We start from the raw sequence: 18,888 nt of genomic DNA, 5'->3' as shown, positions 1-18,888 counted from the left end.
TCTGAGGCCTACACTGCATTGAAAGGAATCGGGGATTGGGAGAAAGGCAGTGGGCATCCCAACTTGTAGAACTCTGGGTCTATGCGGGTCTTTCCGGCTTTCAAGGCCCCGAGACCCCGAAGGGGGAGCGGCCGGGGAGCCCAGCAGCCAGCGTCCTCAGGTCTGGGAACCCCCAGGCCCCCCGCGGGGAGCCGGTGGGGGAGGGGGCTGCCGACGACCCGCGTCGCCCCGCCCGGGCACCCGCACGTTCCCCGGGTCCCCCCGCGCTGCCCGAGGCGGCGGGCCAGAGCCCGGCCCAGCGCCCACGCGGCCCCCCTCCGGCTCTCCCGGGCGGCCCGACCGATGCCCCGGAGGGGGCCCGGCCCCGCCCGCGGGCGGGAGGAGCGAGGCGCGGGGAGGGAGCGCGCCCACACCCCGCCCCCGCCCCCGGAGCCAGCCCGCGGAGCCCGCGGCCAGGGCGGCGCAGACCGGCCCAGCCACTCGCCCGGGCTGCGCGCCGCGACGAGCTGCCGCCGCCCCTGCCGCCGCGTCCGCCCCTCGGCCCCCGGCCCCCGGCCCCCGGGGCTCGCGGAGCGAAGGTAACAGCGCCAGCCGGGTGGGCGTGGACGCCGGCGGGGGGACCCGGCACCCTCCTAGGCGCCCGGGGGCTGGGGCGGGGCGGGGGGGGGGAGGCCAGCCTGCCGAAGGCGCCCCCGGTGCCAACTGGAAGGCCCAGCCGCCGGCCGCAGCAGCGGCGCGGGGTTCCTCCAAGTTTGGGGGTTGTTTTGTACTGTCCCGGGGGAGCGGAGGGGCGCAGAGACTTGGGACGGGTGAGCGGTAAAGCGGGCTGCGGGAGGAGGGGGCGAGCAGAGGGCCGTCTACGCTCCTTCCTGCCCTGGGAAAGGAAGCGAAGGAACGGGGAGGGGGCGATGTGCCGGAATGTCGGGCCCCTTGGCGAGGCCGGCGAGGAGAGCGGGAAGTGGGGGGCGGGAGGGACCGCTGGGGAGATGGACCAGGCACCCTGCCCCCTCCCCAACCGCCGCATTCCAGGCGGAGCGGCGGATGAGGTCATCCTGTCCGGTTCCCCTCGGGCCACGGTAGCCGGCTGTCCCCTTCCCCCGCGGAGCGACCCTCCCCACTCTAACCGCCTGCCTCCCAGAGGGAATGTTTTATGGCCCAAGTCTTTCTGGGACTTCCTATCCCGACTGGCCTCGAGATTGTTCTGCCCTTGCCTCAACCAGGCAAGACCCGCGAATTCAGAAGCCCATTTTCTAGACGGGGAAACCGAGGCTTAGAGAGGCGGAAGGACCAGCCGGAGGCCGCGCCAAACGCGTTGCGGAGACTGGAACCCAGGACTAGGGGACACTTGGTCCGTGGCCACCCCCCTCTCCTTGTGGAGGGCTTCGGCCCTAACTGGGAGTTGTGGACCCAGAAGCGTCTCTCCCACTGTTTCCTCTCTTATTCCCCTATGGCCCCTGCTGCTCCCCCCTAACCCCTCAGAGTCCAGCAGCAGTGTCCCTCTGCAGCTGCAGACAACTTGCTGCCCTTTTCTGGCCTCGGTGTACCGGTCTTTCCACCTTGGGGCGGGAGGCGGGGGTCTTCAAGGGATAGGAGAGGCCCCAGGGAGTAAAGCTTTTATCTAGGGCCAGAGCAGCCCTGACCCAGGCAGGGCCACGCTGTCCAGCAGTGCCGGTGGTGTTACCCAGCTGGACACTGGTGGGGAAGGGGCTGTGTGCATGTGCGTGGCCTCCCGGGTGACAGGTGGTGCGCTGGCAGGTACGAGGGTGACCCCCAGGTGAGCGCCTGGGTGCAGCAGCCCTGCCTCTGCCCTCCCCCAGTGTCAGACACCCCCTGCCTCCGTGCCACCGCGGTGCCTCCACAGCGGCCCCTGTCGGCCTCTCTGGAAGCATGGTCCCTGCCTTCCGCCTCAAACCTTGTCCTTGCGGTCATTACCACCATTGAGTAACCTCTTCCCAAGTGCCCCGGCCTCACTGTCCTCTGTAGGCCAAATATGAGGACCGCTAGGACCTTGAGGCTGCTCGGTGACCACTCTTGCCCGGGTCACCGGCCCTGAATCCACACAGCTGAGTCTCCCGCCTCCCAGGCCTGCCCTTCCAAAGCTCAGCCCCTTAAGGCATTGCCTCCTCCAGCAACTCTTCCCGGGCCCCTGTGGTCCTACCCCTCCCCTGGCATTTACTAGTGATGGTGACAGAACCCCGGCGAGGCTCCTGGCCATGCCGCTTGTTTTGCTCTGTGACTTGGGGCAAGTCAGTCCCTTTTCTGTGCCTCCTGTTGTTCACCTGTAAAATGGGTGTCGTGAGCGTTAACAGGTCGTAATCCTGGGCTGGTGAGGGGAGGTAAGCCTTGCACCAGGACACCTGGAGCCCTTCTTCCTCCAGGGCCAGGTGGGGCACACCTGATCACCAGCGGTAATACCCTGCAGTCAGCAGCTGCCGCCAAGGGGGCCCCGAATGAGAGATGTTAGTGCTAGCATGTGGGATTTGAACTGGGGCTGCCCTGCTCCAGAAACGGGGGCTCTTAGAACTCCTCTGGGAAAGGACCAGCTTTTGAAGCTGTTCTTGTTTTCCACGTGGGAAAATAGGTCCCGGAGAGCAATGCCTGCCCTTGGCCCCACAACCTCTCTATTGGCAAGATCTCTCTGTTGCAGTGTGCAAGGCAGAGGGGTAAGGAGAGACCTTTCGGAGGTGCCCAGAGGCGTCTGGGAGGCAGGAGCCTCCCAAGATTGCGGCGGAAGCTGGTCTCACAAGTCAAAGTGGCCGTGGGGATTCGGTGGGGGCCAGAGTCCCTTTTGCTGAGAGAAGAGTGGCTACTTCGAGGTGGGGACTGGGAGAGAGGTGGGTGTAGCCACAAGGCAGACACAGGGACCCCTCACATGACATCTCAGGGTGACCCCTCCCCAGTTCCTTCCCCCGCTCGGAGAGTCACCCTCATTCTGCAGAGCTAGGAAACCTGGCCCCTGCCATGTACCTGCCAGGTGACCTTGGCCAAGTCCCTTCCCTCTGAACCTCAGCTCTCCCTGTAAAAATGGGCTAACCCCTCAGCTTTGCGCGGCTGTTGGAGTCAGATGACGTCATGTACTGGTTGGCCAACTGCAGAGTGCTCGGTAACTTCAGCAAACATTCCACGAGGACTTGGTGCCGGGGGTGCCAGGGAAAGGGATGATTCAGACACCCCCCCCCAGGGGGAGGAGTTAGGGTTGGGGGAGGATCAGATGGTGGGAAGGGAAGAGAATGTAGTCAGAGAACAAAGCAAGCTTTGTTTTATTGCTTGCTTTGTTTTTATCTTGTTATTTAACCTATTTTGAATTTCAAATAGCATTCAATGGGCAGTATTGACATTTTTCGGCTTGGAGGTGGCAGCGAAATGTAAAAAAAAAAAAAAAAGAGTGGAGGCACAGATCTAGGTGTTCTTGTTAAGGATTATTATCAGCTTTTATCAGCTGACGTCCCAGGCCCGTGGAGGTAGGTGACTTGCTCAAGGTCATGCGGTGAAGCTTTTCCCCACCCACCTGCCTACCCTCACTTGGAAGGTGGCGAGGGACGATCCTTCAGCAGGAAGGTCATGGTAGCGATCTCCTGCGATTGAACCCCTATTGATTTGGCACTTGCCACGTGCAGAGTCCAAGCTGGCTGCCAGGAGGGAGGAAGACAGGCTCATCTAGACAGCAGCCCCGCCGTCACGGTGTGTTGCCAATCCGGGGAAACAAGACTGGGCTCCAGGAGCCAAAGGCAATGTGAGTCAGAGGCTCTGAGTTCAAGTCTCGACTAGCTCTCTTGATGTGACCTTGAGCAAACTTGGACCCTCTCTGGGCCATAGGAAAACCGGAGGTCAGACCATAGGCTCATCGGCGTCCTCCAGACTGCACTTTCCATGATACTAGAAGGGATGGGGTTGGACCAGAAGAAGCTAGAGAAGGATGGGGCAAGGGAGGAGGCGGGAAGATGAGAAGGCCAGGGGGTGCGCAAGGACTAGCTTTTGGCACCAACTGAGCTTTTTCCAAAGCTTGTTCCCTGACAACAAGGCTCCTACCTCAATTTGAAAAACTATAGTAAAAGTTTTTTCCTGCGGGCCTTCTCAGAGCCTTGAATCTGCTCAGGCATGCCATACGCAGCTGGGAAAAGCCACTTTGACCACAGGATCCTTCTTCCAGGAAGCACCTTGAAGGCGGAGGGCTCTGAGGAACCTCTGTGCAGGCTGTTTACATAGCAGTTACCAAAGCCCAGGGCAGGGCACCTCCTCCCTCCTGGCCTCTCTGAGTGGAGGACAATTTAACCCACAGAGGAGGGAGGTGATTTGCTCAACCTGGCAGCAGAAGAGAATGTAGCTTGGGGCTCAAGGGCTCTGCGTTTGCGGTGGGGGGGCACTGTGCCTCACCATTTTGACTGTATAGCCTGAGCCAAGTCACTTCTTTGTGCCTCCATTTCTCTAAAATAGTGCCTCGCTCAGGGCTGTCGTGTGGGTTACATGAAGGACGGAGGTAATTTATCAGCGCTTCGCAGGTGCTTCGCGGCTGGTCTCAGCATAAGGACCATTCGCGCTTCTTACTGCCACCCGTCTCCAGCGTACGGCTGGATGGATTGTTCTGTGCCCCCTCCCAGCAGCCCCCGCGCAGAGAGGCAACCACAATTCTGACTTTATCGCGGTCGTTTCCTTTGCCAGCTCTTAAATGTCGGGTGCCCAGAATGACACAGCGTGTCTTCCTCGTGTGCCTGCTCAGCGTTTGGTCGGTGGCCCCCATCTCTGTGGGTGGGTGTAGTCACCTGTTTTCTTTAGCTGTGATTTGGACCCAGGATCCCCCGGGCCCACCATCGTTGTCTTTCTTTCTTTCAGGTCTCTACCCCTGGGCAGAGAGGGGCTGTCCGCAGTCAAGGCACAACTCGTACCTTCCCTGTTCTTGGACAGAACACCTACAGCTGCTTCCACGGGGCCGGGAGCCAGGCCCCAGGGAGAGGACCAGCCATGGGCCTTCCACAGCCTCAGTGTTGGGGGCCGACACCTTAGGAGCGCAGGGGGGCGACCTCCGTCCAGCCACTTGCACGGGGAAGGAGGGAGCTGAGAAGTGGACCCTGAGCCCAGGCCCCAGTGGGGGGCATGGCCCAGCAGCTGTGAAGAGCCAGAGCCGATGCCAGGCCCCCAGGGGGCCGGAGGAGCCCCTGCCATGAGCCTGGGCAAGCTCTCGCCCGTGGGCTGGGTGTCCAGCTCGCAGGGGAAGAGGCGGCTGACGGCAGACATGATCAGCCCCCCGCTCGGGGACTTCCGCCACACCATGCACGTGGGCCGTGGTGGGGATGTCTTCGGCGACACGTCCTTTCTCAGCAACCACGGTGGCCGCTCTGGGAGCACTCACCGCTCACCCCGAAGCTTCCTGGCTAAGAAGCTACAGCTGGTGCGGAGGGTAGGGGCGCCGCCCCGGCGGATGGCTTCCCCGCCCGCACCCACCCCTGCTCCACCCGCGGTCTCCCCGATCATCAAGAACGCCATCTCCCTGCCCCAGCTCAACCAGGCCGCCTACGACAGCCTCGTGGTGGGCAAATTCACCTTTGACCGCAGCCCTGCCAGCTCCACGGACGGCCGCTCCAGTTACGGTGAGCGCCCGGGCTCACTGCTGAGTTTTTAGGTGCTGAGGTCCAAGAGGGTTTGATGGGTCAGCCAGGCCTCCGAGTGAAAGCTTTTCCCCACATTCGTTTGATCTCCCCATGGAGGTCAGGCCCAAACTCCAGACCGTGGAGGGGTGGGGGTCAAGGGGTACAAACCAGCTCACTCCCCAAAACACGCTGAGGTTGAGAGGTGAGGAGCTGGGGTTTGAGTCTAACCTGCCTCTAACTTGCCTCCCTGTGTCTGGGCCCCTGACTGAGCCAGCCCATCCCCCCGCATACATACCCCATCCCCTTCCACCAAAGCACCCCCTTAGGTCAGAATGACAGAGTGGAGAGACTGGGAGGCTGGGTTCTGGTTTAAAATCCTGGTTCTTCCTGATTTCCAGCAAACCGACTGACCTCTGTAAGGTTAAGTCCTGGCCTGTATAATGGGTCCATAGGGTCATTGCTGAGACTCAGAGATGTGATCCATGTATCACGCGTGGTCCAGAGTTGCACGTAGTAGGTGCTAAGGACATAGGAGCTGTTGCTGTGTTACTGTTACTTGAACAGAAGTTCCTGTAACTTGACCAGTTTGGAAGAACCACGCAGAGGGACAGAAGCCGGAGGCCCATCCTGCTGTGGTGGGGAGTGGCAGGTGCCACCTTGGCTCCGGTGGCACAGCTCACCTGGGAACCAGGGCCCCTGCTGCCACCTGGTGGCCATTCCCTGCCCTGTGGCTTTGCCCCACTGCCAGGGACTTCCTCCATTACCCCGGCTGGGCTGCACTGGCAGCACTGCTCAGATGTCCACTGGGGGCTGGTCCACTGTAAGCACATGGGTCCTCAGGCGTGGCCGTCCTGGAGCGAGAGGGTGGGCCAGAGGTCCTTTGCAGGGCATCTGCCTGTCCTTTGAGTCTGTGATTTCTGTGCCGTCAGATCCGGGCTGCTGGTTCCACCCCTGTGCCCACAAACCAGCCCATGTGCTGTGGGCTCACTGGCAACCCTTGGCCCCTGTCATGGAAGGGGACCAGGGACCATGACCATAAGTTGGGACTGAGAGTCAGGAGGGTTGAGCTCCAGGCTTGGCTCCACCTCTTGAGACTCTGTGACCCCGAGCAAGCCTTTCCCCTTGTCCCACACTGAGTCTTTCTTCTGCAAAATGGCAATGAGGACTGTGTCCATTTTCCACTTCTAGGCTTGATAGGAAGATCCTAGGAGAGACTCCAGGGTTCACTGTATTGGAAAGAGGGAAGAAACTGAGGCCAGATGGGAGAGTGAGGTGCTAAAGGGCACATCGCAAGCTGGGGTTGGTCCTGGCTCACCCCTCCCCAATTCCTGGTTAGGGACCCCGGCTATGATCCTGCTCCCCATTTTTCTTCCAGGCGTGGACTCTGGGTTCTGCACTATCTCCCGCCTGCCTCGCCAGGAAAAGCCTCGTGACCGAGACCGTGATAGTACCTTCCCCTCCGAGTCCGAGCTTCGCCGCTCTGACTCCCTCCTGTCCTTGCACCTGGACCTCGACCTTGGGCCATCTCTCCTCAGTGAGCTGCTGGGGGTCATGAGCCTTTCAGAAGCCTCTGCAGCTGAGACCCCAGCCCCTGCCACAAGCCCCCCAGGCCCTGCCACAAGCCCCCCGGCCCCTGCTGCCAGTCCCCCGGCCCCTGCTGCCAGTTCCCTGGCCCCTGCCGCAAGTCCCCCAGCCAGTGCTGCCAGTCCCCCAGCCCCTGCTGCAAGACCCCCAGCCTCTGCCCCAAGCCCCCAACCCCGTGGACACTGCCCCAATGGGGTAACCGCTGGGTTGGGCCCAGTGGCTGAGGTGAGGGCCAGCCCAGTAGAAGAGTATCCCCGTGCACCTGCTGACGCGGCCCCTGGCAGGCCCTGGGGAGCAGGCTGGGGGGACAGACAGGGCAGCCTCCACTACACTGAGCTAGATGGCTTGCGGGAGCTAGGGGGGGTACTTCCCCAGGCTCAGGCTTCTTGGGAGAGCCTGGATGAAGAGTGGGGAGCACCCCAGGCAGGCAGCAGGGCCCCCGTGCCCAGCACAGTGCAAGCAAACACCTTCGAGTTTGCTGATGCTGAGGACGACGAAGTCAAGGTGTGAGTGGCTGGCCTTGGGCTCAGGACCCTGCCGGGGCTCCGGGCACGGCCCAGAAGCAGCCCAGGTGCAGAGCCAGCACCTGATCACCAGGTCCTGCCCATGATCGATGGGAGAAGCCAGTTGCCCCCCAGCCCCTCCACGCCTCTGCAGGACAGACACGGGAGGGAGGCCAGAGGAGACCAAGCTTGCTCTGGGTCCTGCCCCCCAATCCCCCTGCCACTCTGGACCCACAGCCATTCCTTAGGCCCACCCCCACCCCTGTGCCACCCCCACTGGTTGGAGGGCCCAGCCCCACAGTGCAGGCTTTGTGCTGGAAAACTGTCCTTGCTGGGGGGGAGGAGGGGGAAGTGGGGTGCACCACACAGGGCCTTTGTCTCCTCTCCCAAAGGGATCGCCTGCCCCAGCTCATCGTAGAGCTGCCCCCAGCAGGGTCCCTGCTGCATCCCCGAGAGCCCCAGCCCTTGCTAAGGCTGCTTCCCCGACATTCCACCCTAACCCCTGACTTATCCCAGAAGTCTCAGAGAAAAGTCAGGTGTGACCTCACAGGGGAGGAATCCCACCTTCCTGTGCACCCCAGACCCGCTTCTGGGTCCTGATTAAAAAAGGCTTTTTGATAAAAGGTGTCCAGCAAGATGCTTGGGGACCTGGGAGAACAGGGTCAGCTCCACCTGCTTAAACAGCCTCCCATCGTGTTTGGAAAACCAAAGAATCGAGCCGCCCCCCCCCCCCCCGCCCCGCCTCACACCCTACACCCCCAGGGCCCCCAGTGAGGGGAGGGGCCAAGGCAGGGGGTAATGAGTAACCAGGCTGGAATGAATGTTCCAGCGATAAAGAGGCCCAGGTGGGAGCCTTATCTACAGTTCTGGAACAGCCCCTGGCCCAGGTGCCTGGAACCAGTACCCGCCCCCTAATCCCACAGCGCAGCTGGGCGCTTGCCCTGGTGACGGTCGCGGACAAGTAGGCAGTGGTGGGTTCCTGGAGGTGTTTGGGCGCACGTCCCAACCCCCACCTCGCAGTCCTGTGACCTCGTGCCTCAGTTTCCTTCTCTGCATCATGAGGATGCTGGGGGCATGACAGTGTATGGAAAACACCAGCCACAGAAAGACTGGATGAAGGCGGGTTCTTTTTGTTTGTTCCTAGCTTTAGGGGAGGAGGGGGGGATCCCAGGGGCGGGAACTGCTGCACGGCCAGCCGCTGGTCCTGTGTGACCCGGTAGAGAAGCCCTGGAGAGGGCGGCCGCTCCCGGGGTCTTCACTCCGGTGAGGTCCTTCACTCCCCGGCGATCTTGAAGGAAGAGACCTTCAGCCCGCCCTGCACGTTCAGGTAGCTGATGTGGCTGTGGCCCAGCCTGTTGGGAAAGGTCAGCTGGTGCCCGTCCGGCAGCTTCACTTCGAATCCGTCCTTCCCAAAGGTCACGGAGATCTGTGGGGGGAGGGAGGGTGTGGGGAGGCAGGAGGCCCCGGGAATGGGCCAGGGGGGCTCGCGGTGGCTCAGGCAGTGCCAACACGTGTCTAGGCCAGGGGGCCCTACCCTCTGGGCTCTCCCGCTGACGCCCTCCTTGGGCGCCTTCCCCCTTTGACCTCACCTTGACCTCTGACCCGGGGCTGAAGCACATGTGATTGTCCCGTTGCTCCTGCCCCCAGCCGCCATCCCGGGAGTTGCAGATGATGACGGAGTCCCGGATGCGTGGGTTGAAATGCAGGTTTAGCTTCTCTGACCCCTGGCCCAGATTAATCGCAAATCTGCCGGGAAAGGGGTAACAAGTCAGGATTGGGGGCCAGCCCCGGGGAAAACTGCTTGGGTTGACCACAGGCCGAAAGAATCACGAAAGAAAGGTGTTGACTGAGGCCTGTGCCTTAAGGCGAGGGAAGTGACAACCTGGTCAGACCTAGCACGGGAGTGCCCCGTTTCCATTTGGCACCTGGACCAAGGCCCTCGACAGGAGGGTCACTGAGAGGGACAATCTCAGGAATCGGGGAGGGAGAATTGCTGTCCTTAGGTATCTGGAGGCCTGCTGAGTTTGGCCATGAACAGTTAAGGTGGTGAGCTCCCTGTCATGACAGATATTCAATCAGGGGTTGTGTGACTTCTTGACAGGATCACTGCAGCCTGAGTTAGACTGTCAAGGTCCCTGAGAGTAGGACACGGAGTCATGAAGAGGGTGCCTTCAGTGGGAGGTCTCAGACTGGAGGGATCACAGATGTCTGTAAACTGGAGGAACCCAAGTAGGAGAAAGGGGTGACTTTGCTCTTGGCTCCTCCCGCCTACATCAGCCTGCCCCTCCCCAGCCAACAGTTGATGGAGATCAGCCCCGAGAAATTCTATAACCAGTCCGCCCACAGGTAGAGCCCAATGCCGCGGGTTCTAAAGGATAGGATGTAAATGAGACCCCCCCTCTTGGCGCCCCCTGGTGGCTGTTTCCGGTGTAATGTGTGAAAGGCTGGCCTCCTGCCCATTTAGCTGGGTAAAGGGCGGGGGGCATGGACTTTCATCAGAGACTCCTGACCTGCAGGGGGCTGGGCAGAGCTCCAGGGGCTTCTCCTCCTGCCCCTTCGATGTCTTTGGGGGCCACGGAGTTGAGCATATAGCATGAGCTGTGAAATTCTCAGGGTCCCCAAACAGCTTCAGCAGCAAAGGCAGGCCCCTCACGGGAGGGGAGCCAGGGGGGGTGTGAGAGGGTGTGAGAACGAGCAAGGATATAAAAAAGGCCCCTTTGGCCTGAGGTCGCTCTCCTCTGTGTCCGTCTCACTGGGCTGCCCTGCCTGCCCCCACCTTCCACGCCTGTCCCAGGCCTATGGACAGCTCCTCGGCCCCCTTCTGCCCCAACCCCCGCCTCTCCCCTTGCTCACCCATCAGCATCACTGGCAATCTTGCCCTTGATCTTCAGCGTTGTCCCCAACTTCATGTCCATGTTGGTCATCTCAAATTTTCCCTGTGCCAACAGAGAAGCATTCTGTAACAAGCCCGTCACACGAGTGCCCAGACCCCTTCTGCCGGTGGTGTCCACTCACAAGCACCATCTCACAGGGCCGCAGGTCACACTCACCCTCTGCACACTCGAGGGCACTGAGCCCCCCCATCATTAATATAAGAGATCTGGACTGGGTAGTCTCTGGAGAAGGAGGAGAGAGAGGGCAGGGACAGGATGACCGGAGAAGGGGACAGTGGGTTGGGAAGGTCTCTGGGCCACAGGGCTTCCCCCTGAGAGGCCGAGGTTAGGGTCAGTGTCATCCCTGCCATACTTGACCCCACCTGTGGCATTCACATCCTGCATCTTCTTTTTTTTTTTTAAGATTTTATTTATTCATTTGACAGAGACAGAGATAGCCAGCGAGAGAGGGAACACAAGCAGGGGGAGTGGGAGAGGAAGAAGCTGGCTTCCAGCAGAGGAGGCTGATGTGGGGCTCGATCCCAGAACGCGAGGATCACGCCCTGAGCCGAAGGCAGACGCTTAACGACTGAGCCACCCAGGTGCCCCCACATCCTGCATCTTATCTCTACTGGCTTGAACGATGTCTCCCAAAAAGTCATGGCCACCTGATACCCGTGGGTGTGACCTATCTGGAGACAGGGTCTTTGCAGATGTAACCAGGTTAAGATTTGTTTAGGGTGGACCTTAAATCCGATATGACTGACATCCTTATAAGCAAAGGGAAAGGGGTCCCAGAAACACAGACCCACAGAGGAGAAGGCACCATGAGGACAGAGGCAGAGATGGGAGCAGGACAGCCACAGCCCAGGACCCTGAGACCGGCTATGAGCAGCGAAGCTGCAGGAGACAAGAAAGGCTCCTCCCCCGGAGCCTTCAGCGGAGGCCGGGCCCTGCCGAGCCCCCGATTTCAGACTTCTCGCCTCTAAACCTCTGAGAGAATAAATGTGTTGCAGCAGCCACGGGAAACCGAGACCCCTTCTGATCCTCAGATGCCGTCTGTGATTGGTTCCGTAAATGCGGGACACTGAGGCTCAGAGAGGCGCAGTGACTTATCTGAAGCCACACAGCCAGCTATGACAGAGCCGGGTTTGGAATCAGAGAATCAGGGACCGCAAAGACGATCCACTCAAACTCCTGCACTTTACAGATTGTGACCTTGGCCGACTTCCTCCCCGAGCCTCAGTTTCTTCATCTTTATAAAGCTCAGTAGAGGGGCGCCTGGGTGGCTCAGTTGGTTGAGCTGCTGCCTTTGGCTCAGGTCATGATCCCAGGGTCCTGGGATCGAGCCCCAGCATCCGGGGAACCTATTTCTCCCGCTGTCCCTCCCCCTGCACGTGCTCGAGCTCATGCTTGCTCTCTCAAATAAATACATAAAATCTTTTTTTAAAAAGCTCAGTAGGTGTTGGCAATTATTATTACTCCTAAAATTATTTTATTAAGGACGAGAAACTGAGTCTAGAGAGGGGAAGAGGTAGGTCCGGGCTCCCGCAGCAGGGTGGTGGTAGAGAGAGCAGAGAACATTCATGCTAAAAGGGCGGTGGAGACCGTCTGTCCCACTCGGTCACTAAACCGAGAGGGAAACCGAGGCCCAGAGAGGGGCAGTGACATTTTTCTCCAGCCACCCCCAAGGCACCCCCTCAGGCAAAGATGTGGGGAGTGGAGGAGGTGAGCGGCGGGGAAGCCGGCATTCTCACCGACATGCTGGCAGCTGCCGGCCGTAGCTCTCGGTGGCTCCCGGAGGCCTAGGCTCAGGATCGCGCCTCACGGCCCAGTTTATATTCTAGAGTATTACACATTAACTTCCTCGAGGCCCTAAATGGGGACTTTGGCCCCTTCTGCCCGGGTGTCGCTCCCCTGGCATCTCCCGGTACCCAGAACAAATGGGTGGGAGGAGGCTCCTGGCCTGGGCGCACCCAGCCCAGCCCAGAGCATCCTCCTGACCTCCCCGCACCCAGCCTCCCATCCCCCGCCCAGCCCGGCCCCAGCTGGGTGTCTGAGCCAGCAGAATGCCATGTGAACCTGGCGAGCCACCCGAGGTCCTGAGGCCCGCTTCCTCATCCTCAAACACAGAGACTTGCTCCGTAAGAAACCTCGAAGCTTCTCGTTTTCTCTGATGTCAAGATTCGTTCCAAGAGCCTTTTGTTTTGTTTTCTCCCCTCACCCCATGATTTTTCTGATCGTACGTGTAAGTGTTAAAGGCAATACGTGCTGGATTCAAGGAAAGCATCTAGAAGTATCTATAACAAACTGTTAAAGTCAGAGAAGGGAGGGAAAGGGCTAAGGGGGCGGTACTGGGGATTTAAATGCTTCGCTCTTCTGTGATTTACGTCACTGACCACAGGCTCACGGGGCAGTTGGAGATACTAAGTATGAAAGAACTCAAACAGAGCGAGCGCCCATAAGCCCCCCACCAGAAGGAAACCTGCTCGCTCTCCTGGCACATTTCCCTCCTCACGGTTTTCTGTGGCTTTATATCCTCGACAGCCCTCTGTCTGTGCAGCTGTCTCTCCTGCTTCATTCAGTAACCATGAAAGCCCGCAAATCTATATTCCACAACGGTAGTGTCATGGCAGTGAAATAGTCCCCCTTCAGTGACTGACTTTATACTGGATCAATTTCCTTCTGCTGAGCACTTAACATTAATTCGAAATGTTTGCTATTAAAAGTACGGCTGCATTAAATCTATTTGCATATAAACTTTGACTGCATCCTGACAATGTATTTAGGGTGGATTCCCAGAAGTGGGATTTTTCTAGAGCCCTGGTTGGGCAAGCCAGAGTGGTTTCTGCGAGAGCTGGCAGGGGCCGCTCTGCAAGGGGTCCTGGGAGGCCAGCCCTGCGGAGAGCCCTCTGGGGCTGGGAGCTGACAGGCGGCTTGCTGCCCCGGGCTCACAGAGGACACCACCTCCAGGCCCCTGGCCGCCCGGAGAGGAGGGTGATTTCCTCGTTTAAAGCCACAAAGGAAATCCACCCCTTCTCGGCCTTCCTCCCAGGGCTGTGGTAAAGCCCAAGCGAGATAAGGAGTTTTCAAGTGCTTTCTACACGGAAACCCTCTAATCAACAGAAACTGCACCTTGTAAAGGTGTTATTTTTCTGATTATAGCAGTAATTCTAGCTCACTCTAGAAAGTTTCGATAAGCCCACAAAGTAGAAAGAACTTACAAGTTCACTGTTTTAGAAAAATCTTTAGAGATGGGAAGCCCATGTCCGCCTTCTGAATTGGACACTCTTCTGCATGGATGTGTGACATCGATGAAAGATTTTTTAAAACAAAGAAAGGAGGAAAGGAAGGGAAAAAGGAAGGCAGGGAGGAAAGAAAGAAAAAAAAATCTAAATCACCAACACCCTTATTTTCTTAATAACGCCTGACTTCTGGGGCGCCTGGGTGGCGTCTGCCTTGCGCTCAGGTCATGATCTCAGGATCCGGGGCTGGAACCCCCGTGTTGGTTCTCTGCCCAGTGGGGAGTCTGCTTCTCCCTCTCCCTCTGTGCTCTCTCTCTCACTCTCACTCTTTCTCAAGTAAATAAGTAAATACAATGAAGCCTGCCTCCTGAAGGGTACGCTACACTTTCCAAAGCACTTTATCGAGCCCTCATCACAGTAAACTCAGCAAACGTTCAAGGTGATCTTTACTGTGATCCCATTTTTCAGATGGGGAAGGAAGGGTCCCATGTAAGGAGTAAGTAGCAGAGCTTGCCTTGTCTACCAACGCATGGCTCACTGCTCTCACTTAGCAAAGGGAAGAGTTTTCCTCCAGAAGGATGTCCTTTGTGTGACACACAGCCTTGGCCATGATACCCAGTGATCCCCACCTCCTGGTACTCACCCCCTCGTGTACTGACTCCCCTTGAGCGTGGCTGGACCCAGAGGCTTGAGTCTAACCAAGAGAATACTAGAATAGGGCAAAAGTGACGGGGTGTCACTTCCAAAATTAGGTTATGAAAAGACTGATTACAAAAAGAAACATGAAAGGGGACAGTCCCCCCCCCCCCTTGCTGTGCCCTGACTCTGGGGATAGCAAACAAGCCATGTTATGAACAGTCCTACTAACACAGACACGGCCCATGTACCAAGGAACCAATGTCTCCAGCCCACTGCCAGGGAAGACCTGAAGCTCGCCAGATGAGTGAACCTGGCCGTGGATGGATCCCCCCTGACAACACCTTGACCGCAGCCTCGGGAGAGATCCAGCAAAGTCCTGACTGGATTCCTGAGCACAGAAGCTGTGAGAAACCTGTTTCTGGCTTTATGTTTCTACATTCTGGTGAATTTGTTACACAGCAGGGGATAACAAGTACACTTGGCCAAGCAATTGCTACCAACAGCTCGATGGGAGAAATAACATCCACGAAGGCCTCCAACGAAGGAATCTTCAGTCCGGGTGTGTCCCCAGACATTCTATGATACTGGGCTTTTTCAAGACCCAGCTCCTGGTTTCGTGTCCTTATTTCCTTCCTTTATGCCCTATTAGCTCTTTCTCTTGGTGTTTCCTCCATTTTATTGCTCTTTTCCTCGCTTCTCAAGTTGAATGTTTAGTTCATTCATTTTTCGTCTCATCTTTTTACTAACAATGCATTTGAGGTGATAAATTTTCCTCACTGCCTCCTTGGCCACTTCTCAGAAGGTTTGTTTTGTTTTAAGATTTTATTTATTTATTTGAGAGAGAGAGGAAGAGAGAACGAGCAAAGGGGAGGAGCAGACGGAGAGGGAGAAGCAGACCCCCCGCCAAGCAGGGAGCCCAACGCAGGGCTCGATCCCAGGACCCCGAGATCATGACCTGAGCCGAAGGCAGACGCTTAAGTGACTGAGCGCCCCAGGCGGCCTGCTTCTCAGAAGTTTAAAGATGTTCTGCTCATATTCCCCAGGTTACCTTGAACCAAAGCCAGACGCTCAGAACATTGTTCTCCGCACTCCGTACACGCTTAATGCCTATTTGGGGACTGACCTACGGAAGAGCAAAATCACCATCCCCATCATCACTGGGGAAGGGGTGGAAAATAGAATATCTCGAATACAGAGTTGGCTACGTTCAAGACGCTACACGAATAGAAACGAACCACCACACAGCCATCCAAGGTCACATTCTGGGGGCGCTGCTCTAAGGGGCAACAGCGAGGAGTTGCCACAACAAAGCTGCCCACGTGCGCACCTCCGGGGTGCCAAGAAGGACATCACCGAGCTGGCCACACAGCTCTGCGTCCTGTGACATAAGCACCTACGACTTTATTCAAAACGCAGGGGATTGACGGCCTCCATAGAAGAAAAGTATAAATACTGTCAGGCCTTAAAGAGATCGGACCTAAGCAGGGAGACAAGCTTGAGCACAGGAAACAACCAGAAAACAATTAATTACTCCCCGCCCCCAGTGGAAGGCTGCAGAAAGTTCCAGACTCCTGGGGTGGAAGGGGTCCTTGATGTCATTTGGAGTGCAAAGCATGGAGCTGGAATCTTGATTCTGCCACTTGCCAGCTATGTGACCTCGGGCCCAGTTACTTAACCTCTCAGATCGATCTCTTCCTCCGTAAAATGAGAACAAAAGTGTTAGAAGGATTAAGGCAGATAACGCCTGGAGTTTTGTTAATAGTTAACGATATTATTTGTTAATAAGACCAGGAGCCCAGTGCCCCACCTGTGCTGGCTGTAAGGAGGGCAGCTCTCCCCACACGCCGGGCAGCTGCGTGTGAACCCTGAGGCTCAACCCTCAAGCCTATAGGAATGTTCTTCTGGCAACTTCCCAGGGCCCCATGATGACTTTCGTGAGCCCAAGTTACTTCCACCTTTGTGGGCCCGTTCCTGCAGGAACTGCACCTGTTTTTATATACACGTACGTAAACACACACACACACACACACACACACACACACACACACGTATCATTATATTTTACACTGCACTGAATGAGCATGTCAATGTTATATATTAATACACCCGGATTAATATAAAACTAATATAACACTGTATGTTAACTATACTGAATTTTTTTTTTAATGTTATCTATCAAGGGCGCCTGGGTGGCTCAGTGGGTTGAGCGTCTGACTCTTGATTTCAGCTCAGGTCATGATCCCAGGGTCGTGAGATTGAGCCCCGTGTGGGGTTCTGCGCTGAGCAGGGAGTCTGCTGGAGATTCTCTCTCCCTCAATCGCTCACACATGCGCTCTCTCTCTCTCAAAAAAAATTTTTTTTAACATTACATATGAAACATTTTCTCAGGGATGGGCGAAATGGATAAAGCGGTCAAAAGGTATCAACTTTCAGGGGCGCCTGGGTGGCACAGCGGTTAAGCGTCTGCCTTCGGCTCAGGGCGTGATCCTGGCGTTATGGGATCGAGCCCCACATCAGGCTCCTCCACTATGAGCCTGCTTCTTCCTCTCCCACTCCCCCTGCTTGTGTTCCCTCTCTCGCTGGCTGTCTCTATCTCTGTCGAATAAATAAATAAAATCTTTAAAAAAAAAAGGTATCAACTTCAGTTATAAGATAAATAAGTCAGGGGAGGTAGAGCGTGGTGACCATGCTTAATTATACTCTTGAAATACTTGGAAATTGCTGACAGAATAGATCTTAGAAGTCCTCGTCATGAGAAAAAGGCAAGAAAAACAATTGGGCAACTCTGCGAGGCGATGCATGGCCGCTGGCTTTCCCGTGGTGGCCATTTCTCAACAGACAGAAATATCAAATCCTTCTCTTGTATAACTGAAACGAATATAATGCGATATGTCAACTATACCTCAATAAAAAACAAAACCCAAAACACCCCCACTTTTTTCTACCCAAAAGTTCATTTCCTTCCTATTTTATAAGAAATTAAAACCTTCCGATGAGCCTCTGAAGTGGGCTGTGCCCGGTGGAGGAGCCAGTCCGTGGCTTCTGGTGACTGTTGCCCACTGGCCTTCTGCTGTTGGGGGACTTTGCTCCCGAGGTCCGTGAGATGCCGGCCTAGCTCCTCTCCTGTCCCGCTCCTCCCCAAGAACAAACAGCCCAGTGCATCAGTGATATTACCCTGCTTCCCTTCCTGCTCGCCCCCCTCCCAACACCCTCCTTCAGATGGCAGGGTGGGCAGGGCGGGAGCACGGAAGCGCCGGGCTTTGGGCATCAAATGGGAAAATGTCAAGTCCTGGCTGTGCCACCTACGAGCTGAGGGGCCGTGGCAAGTCCCTTCGAGCCTCTGTTTCTTCATCTGTGAAAGGGAGCCAAGAGCGCCTTCTTCACAGGGTGATTGTGAGACTATTATTTTAATTTAATTTAAGAACGTAACTTATGTAGCATGTGGGGCACTTCGGAGATGCTAAAAGGATACAGAAACAGAGATCCTCCTTTGGGAGAATTCCTAAATGGGTAACGGTTCCACCTGCGCCGAGGACCCCAGAGTCCAGGAGAGCAGACAGAGCGGAAGCTTGGGGGAATTTGCAGCGAGCAGCACTGGCCACACGGACTGCGGCTGGCGAGCACCCTCCTTCCCCTGCCGTCGGGAAGACAGCTCTCCCTGGGAAGCCAGCGTCCATTCTGCTAGAGCGAGGCGATCCTGGGCAGGAGCCTGGGGCGGGAGAGGAAAGATACTGGTGACAGTCCGAGGTACCATCTCAAGGCCGCCAGATGCTCACAGCAGCCCGTGAGGGGCCCCATCTCCCAGACAGAGCTGGGGCTCATGATCTATGCTCTCCGATCTCCATGGAGATCAAAGCCCTTCTAGCTCAGTCTTTCTTCAGGTGTGCTAGCCTCAGGCACAGGGAGGCTTGGCTATAGCTGTGTGACCTTGGGCAAGTCACGCAACCTCTCCGGGCTTCAGTTTGTCCACCTGTAAAACGGGAACTGTCACACCTCCCGGGGTCACACCTCACAGGGTAGATGAACCTTAAGGAAGAATCTACATGAAATGCTAAACCCAGGGCTGAGCCGTGGTCAGTGTCTTTCATTTGAAAGAGAGAGAGAGAGAGAACAGGGGGAGGGGCAGAGAGAGAGAGAGAGAGAGAGTCTCAAGCAGATTCCCCACTGAGCGTGGAGCGCCACGCGGGGCTCGATCTCACGACCCTGAGATCATGACCTGAGCCGAAATCAGGAGTAGGACACCTAACTGACTGAGCCCCCCAGGAGCCCCTAGAAAGGCATTTTGAAGATTTCTACTTCACGGTATTGCCACAGGGCTATAAGAGAACACACATGATGGGCTTCACATAGAGTCTGGCACGTAGTAGGAGCCCCGCTACTCCTCTTCTGTCATCAAGAGCTAACGGCTGGTGTTACTGAGTGCTTCCCGCGCTCTGGGCCATGGTGAGGCCCCTCGCCT

General features: G+C 57.1%; 2 protein-coding genes across 2 annotated transcripts; one reads left to right on the top strand and one right to left on the bottom strand.

Moving 5' to 3' along the window:
- Window positions 1-464: 464 nt before the first annotated feature.
- Window positions 465-8,295, top strand: CDC42EP1 (CDC42 effector protein 1). The gene is made up of 3 exons (XM_048218102.2): window positions 465-578; window positions 4,831-5,585; window positions 6,961-8,295. The coding sequence occupies exons 2-3, from the start codon at window positions 5,123-5,125 to the stop codon at window positions 7,677-7,679; spliced, it is 1,182 nt and encodes a 393-aa protein (XP_048074059.1). The 5' UTR covers window positions 465-578; window positions 4,831-5,122; the 3' UTR covers window positions 7,680-8,295.
- Window positions 8,296-8,447: 152 nt separating this feature from the next.
- Window positions 8,448-12,409, bottom strand: LGALS2 (galectin 2). The gene is made up of 4 exons (XM_026479683.4): window positions 12,303-12,409; window positions 10,526-10,608; window positions 9,262-9,418; window positions 8,448-9,098 (listed from the first exon to the last, which is right to left on the bottom strand). Exons 1-4 carry the CDS (start codon window positions 12,306-12,308, stop codon window positions 8,946-8,948), a joined length of 399 nt encoding a protein of 132 aa, XP_026335468.1. The 5' UTR covers window positions 12,309-12,409; the 3' UTR covers window positions 8,448-8,945.
- Between the last annotated feature and the right edge of the window lie 6,479 nt (window positions 12,410-18,888).

The sequence above is a fragment of the Ursus arctos genome, unplaced genomic scaffold (assembly GCF_023065955.2).
Source record: "Ursus arctos isolate Adak ecotype North America unplaced genomic scaffold, UrsArc2.0 scaffold_21, whole genome shotgun sequence".
Classification (NCBI taxonomy): Eukaryota; Metazoa; Chordata; class Mammalia; order Carnivora; family Ursidae; genus Ursus; species Ursus arctos.
Note: the sequence above shows the minus strand (reverse complement) of the source record. Positions and strands in the feature narration are given on the sequence as shown.

Coding starts and splice junctions, on each gene's coding strand:
- CDC42EP1 (XM_048218102.2), top strand. CDS start 5,123: ATGCCAGGCCCCCAGGGGGCCGGAGGAGCCCCTGCCATGAGCCTGGGC. Junction 5,586..6,960: donor GGACGGCCGCTCCAGTTACG/GTGAGCGCCCGG, acceptor TTTTTCTTCCAG/GCGTGGACTCTGGGTTCTGC.
- LGALS2 (XM_026479683.4), bottom strand. Junction 9,419..10,525: donor ATTGCCAGTGATGCTGATGG/GTGAGCAAGGGG, acceptor CTTTCCCGGCAG/ATTTGCGATTAATCTGGGCC. Junction 9,099..9,261: donor GCCCCGGGTCAGAGGTCAAG/GTGAGGTCAAAG, acceptor CTCCCCCCACAG/ATCTCCGTGACCTTTGGGAA.